Source organism: Oryzias melastigma, linkage group LG14 (genome assembly GCF_002922805.2).
Source record: "Oryzias melastigma strain HK-1 linkage group LG14, ASM292280v2, whole genome shotgun sequence".
NCBI classification, from domain to species: Eukaryota; Metazoa; Chordata; class Actinopteri; order Beloniformes; family Adrianichthyidae; genus Oryzias; species Oryzias melastigma.
Window position 1 is genome coordinate 14,935,341 of NC_050525.1, and position 10,997 is coordinate 14,946,337.

At 39.1% G+C, this 10,997-nt stretch overlaps 1 protein-coding gene across 1 annotated transcript; it reads right to left on the minus strand.

The window, feature by feature from the left end:
- Positions 1 to 1,146: 1,146 nt before the first annotated feature.
- On the minus strand, positions 1,147 to 8,204 carry slc43a2b (solute carrier family 43 member 2b; the record flags this gene model as incomplete). Its single annotated transcript, XM_024266349.1, is given in 10 exon segments — positions 1,147 to 2,143; positions 2,222 to 2,345; positions 2,460 to 2,533; positions 4,009 to 4,141; positions 4,225 to 4,357; positions 5,966 to 5,983; positions 6,080 to 6,223; positions 6,300 to 6,496; positions 6,695 to 6,828; positions 8,112 to 8,204. Coding segments are annotated over 10 exon segments (1,212 nt in total), but the record flags the coding sequence as incomplete, so codon positions are not given.
- Between the last annotated feature and the right edge of the window lie 2,793 nt (positions 8,205 to 10,997).

Consider the following 10,997-nt stretch of genomic DNA (forward strand, 5'->3'; position numbering starts at 1 on the left):
GCTAAGATATCAGTCTCAAGTAACAGTGTGATCAGGTGTTATATTCTGCTTTTATGAGCAAACACACATTTGGCTTAACTTTGAAACAAACCTCTAATGAAAAAATAAAAAAAATAGAAAAAAACTACTATGAGAGCAAAAACTGCTTTAAAGGTAATAATTGGTTACTTCTATTTTATTGTTTTAACATCAGCAATAAGAAAAAGATATTTGTTCAAGCAAAAAATCTTGTTGATTTGGGGATCTGCCACAATTTAACCCACTTTACACACAAAAACACGATGACAAATGTGAAATTAACAGGATATTACCCTAGGGTTTTTTGTCAGGTATGTTTCCTCAATTTTTGTCACATTTTGTGTTTTTTCAAGGTCAGTCATGTCAACCTCGTAATTATCCACAGCTTTCTTTCAGTTGTGGCTGTAAACTTAATATTTCTTTTCTCATATTGTCGGAAAATGTGAAAATCGTCAATTTTCATATTTTGGCGCATTTCACCATTTTGAGTGATGTAGTCATCCCATAATAAGATCAGATATTTCTTTGATATGATATAATCCAAATAGTACTTTCTCTTTTTATAAGTGGGGTCACAGGGGTCATTGGAAGATTAATTTTCAACACAAAAACTTCATTTTTCAGCAGCTTATGTCCCAAAAGAAGTGAAAATAAGTGTCAAAAAAAGAAAAAATGAAATTAACTTATGTAACATGACAAAAATCTTCCCTTTTTAAAATGATTATTTAACTTAACTTAAGTAAGGATTAGTTTGATTATTAAAAAAAAAGTAGTTGTATAGGTCTGTAGGTGTTGTCAAACAGGGAACGTTCGAGTAGAATAAGTTGCCATTTTTGCATTCAACTGGAAAAAAATTATATAGCACTATTTAATCCACCTAAATGCTTTTTTGTACTTTTTAAAAATTCACCAAACTTTTTCTTAACTTTTTCTCATTTTTAATGGTGATAGGGAAGTATTTAATTGATTTATGTCAACAAGTCCGCCCCCCTAAGTGTTGTCTAATACGTTCCTTATTCTGACCTCTGCTGGTTGAATCAAAAAGGAACAGAGAGCTGCAAATTTGTTCTCCTTAAATACTCAGTAACCATAGCAAACCGCTTTAGTCAGACACCGAGCGCAGCCGGGTGAGCGGTGAAAAAAGGCAAAACATCTTTTATTAAGTCTCACAAGTCCATCCACATTCAACACAAAATAACTGAGCCGTATCTGCGGTGATCCCAGCAGGAGCCCTGTTCCAACAAAAAAAAAGAGACATCTGCGAAGCACATTTAAATAGGAAGAAAGAAAATAAATACACAAGTAAAAGTAAAGGGAGATTTGTGTGCAGGGAAGTGCTGAAATGAGCTTGACAGGAAGAGAAAAAAAGAGTGCTGCATTTCTCTCAACAGTAGAAAGCTACAGCCTCTAAATGACATAAAAAGGCATCTGGTTTACATCACTACTTTCACCAATAAACACGAAATGACCTCAAACTCTCTATTGGAAGGCGCTCCAATAGCTACAGCTAAAGCGAGAAAGCAACAGAAACACTAGAAAAACTAGAGGCTGTTACAGAAAATACAGACATCCGCTCATTGGTATAGACTGGTCTACAGTGTTAGATGTTAGCCCTGCAAAAAACAAAAACGAAAAAGTGGAAAAGTCCAGTAATCATCGGCGGTGAGCTCCTCTTCATTTCGCTGGCAGCGTCCTCTGAAAAACTCCAGAAAACTAGCAGGATGCTGTGACGTTCGGACGGTTAGGAGGCGGAAACACGACTCGTAAGAATTCTACTTTTTTCTGGCTTAAAGAAAAGTCTTTTCCTGTTTTTCTTTCCTTTCTCCTCGTGTTTCCTTCCCTTTTCCAGGAAAGGAAAGATCTCTGCGACCCCTCTCACCGCCAATCACGAGTTTCAGATTTCTTCAGTCTGTCCGTGTTTTGTTTTTTTGTGCAGCTTCGTCCTACTTCCGTCCGCTGCTCTTTAGACAAAGGCCTCGGGAACGTCTGAGCCGTTGATTTTGATGAATATTTTCGCCTCGTCCGCTCTCTGCCGCTGCTCCTTGGCGAGAGTCCGTCTGTAGCAGATCAGGTAGAGCGGCAGCAGGAAGCCGAGCATGCTGAGAGCGAGGAGTCCGATGTTGACCTGGAGGAGAACATCGGTGTTGACATGACCCAAATCGTTTTTTAGTGATTTTTTTTTTTTTCAGCTTCAGAGACGTACCCAGAAGGGGTCTCCCTCCAGAGGTCCCATCATGGCTAAGAAGAGCGGCTGCTGCAGCAACGCGAACACGGCGCTGACCAGGGACTGCATACCTGTCAGGCTGCCAAACTGTGAGGAGGGATACCTGGAAAGAGGAGTTCAGATTCTCAGTTTGAAGCACACCAGACAAAAATGAAGAGGACACACTGAAAAACCGAATCAGAACCATTGAGGGAGGCTGGAAGTGTGGTGGACTTACACAGCAGCGTAGAGGCCGCCGACAGCCGAATGAATGAATCCTCTCACCACAGTGTGCAGGATGAAGGACACGATCTGTGGAGACAGACGAGTTAAAGCTGGAAGTTTGGAGTCTATAAGCTAATCTAAGCAAAATATGATTTTTTTAAAATCTGCAGTCTGCAGTAAAATTGGCAGTCTTTTAAGACTCGTTTCCACCGTGTGGTCCGGTACAGTACGCCCTAGTTAGAAGTGGTACGATATGGTCTAGTGAGCGTTTATACTCACTTAAGCCCCGCCCCCACTGAGTGGTTTGTTTTCACGGTTCATGCGTGGTGTACACCGCTAGCATGTCATTGTAGTTCGAGGACTAGAAAATCAACAACAATGGAGGTCATCAAGCAGCTCGTCTTTTTATTGCTTTACAGGAATTTAGGCCCAATCCAAATTCTTCCCTTCTCCCTAACCCTGCATTTGAAGGGGCATTTGTAGTGGAAGTGGTGTCCGAAATATTCTTTTAAGATCCCAACCTTCAACCGGAGGGAGACAAAGTCCTCTGTCACGAGGATAAACCGTAACGGAGAAGCACTTTTCCTCAAGTGGGTGTGCTCTGAACCACAAAGGTTTACATTTAAATGTAAGTAATGACTTTTTGTTGTAGCGTGACCTTTTAAAAGTTATAAAACCGCTGTTGTTATGTATATTCAAGCACAGGAAGCTCTGCGCTAACGCTAGCTGACCAGCGACTATTAGTGACGTCATCAAGCGAAAGTGACGTCTGAATTATGAGACACAATTTTTCCATAACTCTGTAAAACTTTAGATGAGGTGCGACAAAACAATCAATATAAAGTTGATAAAGATAGTTTATGTGTTAAGCTTGTAAGCAGTTTATTAATATGTCCTTTGGAGACAATGGTGTCACTCTAGATGTCAATAATTATTACTCTGTATTTTAACAAACCTTATGCAGCTTATTGTACTAACACCCTATAAACACATTAATAATGTGTTAATAAAGCTTGTTCAGGAATCTTATTGTAAAGCATTACCGCCTTAATGTTGTTTGAAAGAAAGTAGGCGACTAAAAAGAATATCGGCATAAAGAGGAAAACATTAGAATTGCTAGTTTAGGGCTATATTGGCGCTGTCCAATATCGTCTTTACTTCCTGTTAATCAGCGGCTGGTTACAGAAGCTCCGCCCCCAACTGCCCGTTCTGACCTACAATGGATGGAGGCCCTCAAGAGGTACGGGTCGAAACTGTTTAATGGGCTCATTTAATAATGGAGATGCTCAAAATACCGGACTGTACCGGACCACTCGGTGGAAATGAGGCTTTAGTATCAATTATGTAGTTTTTAGCTAAAATCCAAAAACTTCTAGTTTTCTAGGACATAGTTTCTGCGGAGTTGTGGGCAGTGCATTTTGCACAGAACAACTCCGCCCTCACTTCCCCTCCCTGTTACTGAGAGCTCTCTGTTTAGATGCTAGCTTAAACACTCCTAAGCTAACATTACAGCAAACAATAAAGTAGAGACCTGATTCCTCAGAGTCAGGTTGGTCGCTCACCTGCAGAGGAAGATTCGGCACCAGGCAGGTGATCCCAAATCCCACCAACAGGATGTTTGTGAGGACGAAAGCTCTGAGGGCGTTGGTCACCTTCTGTGACTTTCTGTCTCGCCGTTTGGGTTTCACTTCGCTCCTTGTGAGAGGAGGACACATCAGGTTGCTGGACACCGATGCCAAAGCCACATGTCTCACACTCGGTGAACTTCTCTGACTTACTTGCTCAGCGGCTCCTTGTCCTCCTCTCCATCATCGCTGCTCTTTAGCTTCCAGTCCATGATCTGACCGATCACCGGGGTGGTCATCAGGCAAAGCAGCTGCAGCACGCCGAAGATGGAGGAGTAAAGACTCACTAAAATGAGAATCAAAGAGTCACTGAAAGTGGGATTTAAAAGGTTTGTAATGAGGCACACTTGAAAACGTTTATTTCTTTCAGAAAGTGACAGTGTGGCTTACAATTCTGAGTGCCTCATATAAGGGTTCAAAATGAAATTGTAAATTTGCTAACACAACTAAGGTAGCAGCGTGTTTTTTCAATGATGCTAACAAAGTTGGGTGTTATTGTGAATACGCTAATGTTGCTAACGTGTAACGGCGTTGGTCTAGGTTTTCTATGTTACTGACAAAGCTGGGAATTAGCTATTCAGTTACGTTAGCTTTAGAGGTACAGTATTAGTCTATTTTCTATGAGTTACAAACAACTTTGGGTGATATTACACATTTCTATAGCACAGCTAACATGTAGCGTTGTTGAAGGTGTTTTTATACATGATACTTACAAGGTGTGGAGTTAGCATAGTAACAGTAACTTTTCATTTAGCAGTATCGGTCTATTTTCTATGAGTTGCAAACAAAGTTGGGTGTTATTGTAAATTTCTTTAGCGCAGCTAACATGTTGCCATGTTGGACCGTGTTTTCCTACAAGCTACTTACAAGGCTAGCAGTTAGCGTAAAAACGGTAACTTTTTTTTAGCAATATCAGTCTTGTTTGTTGCAAAGGTTTAGTGTTATTGTAAATTTCTTTAGTGCAGCTAACATGTAGCGGTGTCTGTTGTGTTTTTCTACGTGCTACTTACATGGTAGTTAGCATAGTCGCAGTAACTTTTCTTTTAGCGGTATCAGTCTGTTTTGTTGCAATCTAAGTTGGGTGTTATTGTAAATTGCTAACATGGCTAACGTGTAGAGTTGTCAGACTGTATTTTACGAGTTACAAACAAAGTTTGGAGTTTGTGTAGTAAGAGTAATGCTTGTTTTAATAGTAGAATATTGTTTTAAGAAAAGTTAGGAGTTACAAGTATTGTGAATATGCTAATGTGGCTAAAGCTTCTAATGTGGTAACATGTACCGTGCTGTTACTATGTGAACACATTCAACAAAGTCTGACTAACAAATGGACTGTATCTATGACTTTTTTGTCTCGCATAATGTGCTTCATAATTTGGTGCGCCTTACATATGACATAACTTCCAAATTAAACCATTCTTTGATTCTAATGACTTGATGTGTGACAGTAAGACAATGTTAGATCGATATAAAGAAAAAGGGGGAAAGAAAGTGTTAATCTACACTAAAGTTAATAATTACCTAAAAGGCATTAGAGCAGTATTGAGCACAACAACATGGTTGTTTGAAAGTCAATAAGCTGCCATTATGAGGGAAATGTGCAGTTCAGGGAGCAGTGACACATGAAAAGTGCATCATGTGGAGCCACTCATATGATGTGTGCTCTTTGCTGATGCTCTGGGATAAAGTTAGTTAATGAATACAACTAATGATGGCCAGTGTTTTCGCACTGCAGCTAAATGACAGGTGCAGAGTCAGGTTATTGCTGTGGACAACGGTCAAGTCAGCTGGAGATTTGAGCAAAGCGGGAAAAAAAGAATCTTAGATGAACTTGGGACTATGAGGAACAGCTACTGCAGCTTTTGTACACTACTTTGTAGAAACTTTGTCATCTTACCCACTTCCATCCTTTCCACTGAAAAAGTCAGTTAAATCTGGTAAGTGTGGTCACTTTAAAGCCATTTTTAATCTGAGAAAGTGTTTGTTCAAAGATGAAGACAAGCCGACTGACCTGTGTTTAGGTCTCCATCCGTGAGGGACTCCAGAACACTGTTCATGGCCCCCATGTAGAACAAAAGACGGAGCTGAGTGATAGACATGGTCAGCGCACTGAGCAGGAAAATTGGGCTCATGATGCTCTTCATGAATGACTGAGCTGCAGAGGAGGAAATGAGGACATAACTTAGAGCTCGTCGCAGGAAATCCAAGCAACACGTTCGAGTCGCTCTTACTTTCTTCTTGGGGCTTGCCATCCATTTCCAGATCCATGGTGGAGAGGCAGAGAGTGCGACCATCTTTGGCCACCAGCTCCTTCTGCTTCACGTTGCTGCTGACACTCAAGCGACGGCCCACCGTGGTGACCTGCTGGTAGAACTTCTTCCCTGTGATTTTGTGGTCAAAGCCGAGCCAACTGAACTTGATCTTTACGCTATGGAAAAAGGAACAAGGACGCAGATTAAGTTAAACACCTACGTATAAAGGCCTACCACATTGTCCACACTATAGCTTTAGGGAGCACCAAATTTTCCATCTTTCACCAAAAAGAAAAGAAAAAATAGAGAGAGCTTTTTTGTGCACTTTTTAGTATGGAAAATATGGTATTTGTGTGTTTTTTTTTGACACTAACGTGTAGTCCATGTCCTCTGGTCCTGGGAATGGTTCCAGGGGCCAGTTGAAGAAGCAGTTCAAGAAGACCAGTCCTGCACAGGCAGCCCACACCACCAGGATAGTAATGAACGGGATACCAAAGTCATAGATCACCTGTCATTGAGATAAATCAGAATGTTTTCACACATCATACTCAAAAAACAGGCCTCTTACTCCATATGTAGATTTTGAATCTGCCAATGGGGCAAGAAAAAGGGTCTTATAAAGAATTCCTGTCTTTGGGGAAATAAACGTTCAACTGTATCATTTCTCAAACTAAGATTATTATCAACATTCTTTCTTAATAAGACTATTTTTCTTGTAAGACATAAAATAAAACACATTATCTGAAAAAAAATTCTTAACTTTCTCAAGATTCGGTTTTTGCAGTGCACAGATGAGCAAATACACCACATTTATCATAAAAAAAATAAAATTTTACAGTTAGTTTCAGTATTTGGTTGAACTGCTTCTCAAAGGAAACACTCATCTGACAATATGTTCTTGTTTATAGAAGTTTTAGCTGGAATTAAAAAGCATATTTGATAACAAGAAAAGAAATGGAAAAAAAACACGATATCACATAACTATTAATTGTATATTTGATACAGGTATTTTTTAGACCCCAAACTCCTTAGCATGATCAAAACTTGCTTTTAAAAATCTGTACAGAACTTGATCAATCCTTTCTGCCTTGTAGTTCATCATCACTCCACTAGGGGTAGTAGAGGGTCTTTTCTTGCTCCTTTCAAAATGGCTGCCTCCATGAAATTTTTGGCGGGAAATGTTTAGCTAGTTTTCACAACTCATTTTTTACCATGACTCTTTGCTACATTGAAATAAAGCTAAAATTGTTGATAATAAATTCTTTATATTACAGTTACACCATGTAAAAAATGTGCTGATCAAATTTGTCACTTAAGGTAAATAAGAAGTTTTTTCCTGAACACTAATGTTAATATTTTTACATTTTAGGCTAGCATTGTTGTTTGCAAATAAATACCAAATTACCTAGCATAATTACTAAATCTATGTTTCCTTAAAAAAAGCATTGTTCTTTATTTATTTATTTTTGTAGTTTTTATGTTTTTGTAGATTTTCATTGAATTTTCTATCTATTTTATTATTCTTTGATATAGTGGGCTTAACAGAGTTAATATCTGACAAACACTTTACTTCTTGATTTTAAAAGAACGGCTTACCTAAAAACATTATATTCTAAAAATAAAACATTTATTTGCAATCTCAAATGTGCACAAAATGCATACATATGAAAAATGTACATGTAGTCACCACCTAACACGTGGATGTAATACTATTGTAGTCTAAAAACTCCATTCTGGCTTTTTCTTGTGGCTTGTTTGAAGGTGATTTATGACTTTGTTGTTCATGTTTACCTTGACTCCGGGGAAGGTTACAGCCGAGGAGGCATAAGACCCAATCATCAGCGCAATAAAGGTTGAACGAAGGTCTCCAAACATGTTAGGAAGCTGAAAAATCAAGAAAATGTATTTTTAAAAAAGGCCAAAAGATGTCCAAATTTCACATCAAAGCCAAACAAAATATACATTTCAATGGTAAAAAAGGCTTTAAAGTATAAATTGGCAGGACAGAGTGGGCACACTGAAGATGATGATGCCTAATGACAGTGGGGTCAGAGGTCACAGAGGGAGCTGGGCATTGCTGTGCATCAGGGAAAATGAATGGACTTTATACCAAGCAGCGTGATCGGACGCACACAGCTGCTCCGCACACGCCACATTGACCGACTACTGCACACGTAAGATGACACAGGAAGACGGGTTCATTTCATGTTTATACTTTTCGCTCCGCTCTGTTGAAAAGAAAGTTGTGAGGGAAAAAAGGTGGAAAAACATCAACAAGAGAGAGGCATCCCCCGCTCTGTTCCCTTTTCAAGAGACTGAACAACAACAAGCACATTTATTACGTAAGGCGGGGGTGGCTGGCTGGCCGGAGCGCCCAGTTTACAGTATTTCCCAGGAGGGGCCGGTCAGTCTGTTCACACAAGAGCAGCGTTAGTTAGAAGCTGCTGGATGAGCATGAAGCGAAGAGGTGACCTGGTGATTGACATTGGCGAGGGGCCAGCTGTGGCCGCGGAGGGCAGCTGAGCGTTACCCAACAGCCGAGGGCTGAATGCGAGCGCCTAAGGGCTCGCCGAGTCGTCATCAAGGGTCGTGACTAATGATTAAGCAAACACTAAGCCTCTCCTGCCTCCTTTTTAGGTTGTTAGAGAGCTGAGGGGCAGCGGACTGAGACTCGGATGAGCGGGGTTAACCCTTTAACACCTGAGACGTCACCGGTGATGCGGAAATAACACACACTCTTTGGCTTAGCATGGGCGCTTCTCTCTGCTTCAGAATCTGCTGGAATTATTTGGTTGAAAAGTTATGGTAAGCCAAAGAGCCTTTTAACGTTAAAGGGTAAACCACGTGATAATGACTCAGGTGTCTTGAAGGTTCTGAGACCAAACCTTAAATGAAACACAGTAAGTTTGACTTAAGATATAAAGTAAATATATGGGTATATGTATATATATATATATATATATATATATATATATATATATATATATATATATATATATATATATATAAACCATATGTGTATAATGTATGTATATCATATATACTGACATACTGTATGCAGTATATAGCTATATAGCTATATATATATATATATCTTTATATTTTGTATTATTTGGAATCCCACACTAGTTGAAAGTTTTCTGTGAGGCCCTCACTGAAACTGGTCGAGTTGTCAGCCTTTTTCGGATCTTTATTGCTCTACTGGGAATCATTGACAGAGTTTGATGCAATCTCACTTTCTTTTCATAGAGCGGAATCCTTGTGCACTCAGGTTTAAGAGTCTCTGTGTTACAACCAAATGAACTAAGATTTTGCAAATAAAAGACTTATTTTTTTTTTCATCTCGTCAATTTTAAAATAGTTGAGACTATTTAGACTAGTTTTGAGAAATAAAATCTGCCTGTGTGATGATCGCTTTCTATAAACTTTAGATTTAGTTTGTCTGAGATGTAAAAACGACTTCATTGTGTTCAAATATTCTTTGAGATGAAAAGTATGTATTAAAACTAGTTTCTAATTTTACCTACATTTGCATTTTCATTTCACACTGTGTGGGTTTTTTGCAAACCACATTCGTCTCTACTGCTCAGGAAATACTTCAAAGCAGAAAATGAGCAAACCCGGCGTAAAACTAAAGGTCTAAGGTGACTGAGGCAAAAAGGGGTAAAATATATATTGTTGACACTAAAATAGCCTTCAATTTGACCTAAAACACCAATAATTAAGAATCAATGTTGTTGTTATTTAAACTTTTTTACATTATTAGTCACTTTGATGAATCTAATAAAATGAGGAAATCACAATTCTTAGATTATTTTAACTTCTCTAGAAAATAAAAATACATTTTTTATCAAACGTATTACTTTACTCCATAAAATCCTCTCTTTATTGAATTAGGCTAGAAGACATTTCTTAGCTGCTGTTATAATGCAAAATCACCTAAACATTTGCTTCTATCCAGTCTCCACGAATCTCTGATCAACAGAGTCTGTCTCACTCTAAAAGTATTTACTAAGTCAGCAACGATAATTCTAAAGATCTGACCTCCTCACGGTACACCAGTTGGACTGTTCTGACAGTACCACAGACAGTTACATGCTCGCCGTCCCTGGCTCCACCCCTAAACTGTGTGTCTCAATTTCCTCACTTCTTAATTCGGCTATTATTTCGGGGTGCCCAAATCCACAGTTTCAAAATCCAGAACCCTGGAAATTCCCTAGAAGTCTCTGTAAACTTCTGGTATTGATGCTCACTAGATTGGCAAATATAGACCACAATGCATTGCATTTCAATTCCATGAATTGAAAGAGACACCATCCATATGTCACTACCAAATCCAAGTCTCTGATTGGTCCAAGTTTGGCCTCGTTTAACTTACAGTGAGCGTTCAATGGTACCCCAAAAACAGTTGTAGATACGTGCGTAGCTCCACACGAACGTGAGAGTTTTGAACACAGAAGCCTGAAATGGATGTTTGTTTATGTGTGTTTACATGGAATTTTCATAGGAAGTGGCCACTTGAATGTGCATTGTCTCTAGACTAGAGCAATCACAGCTAACAAAGAGCTGTAGCTAACGCCTACTTGAACTCTGGCACAGCCTAGAAATCCTTTAGACTTCTTGACTCTGTTTCTTTCAATCTTTATCTTCTGTAAAGTCAGTTTCAGACTGTCTTAT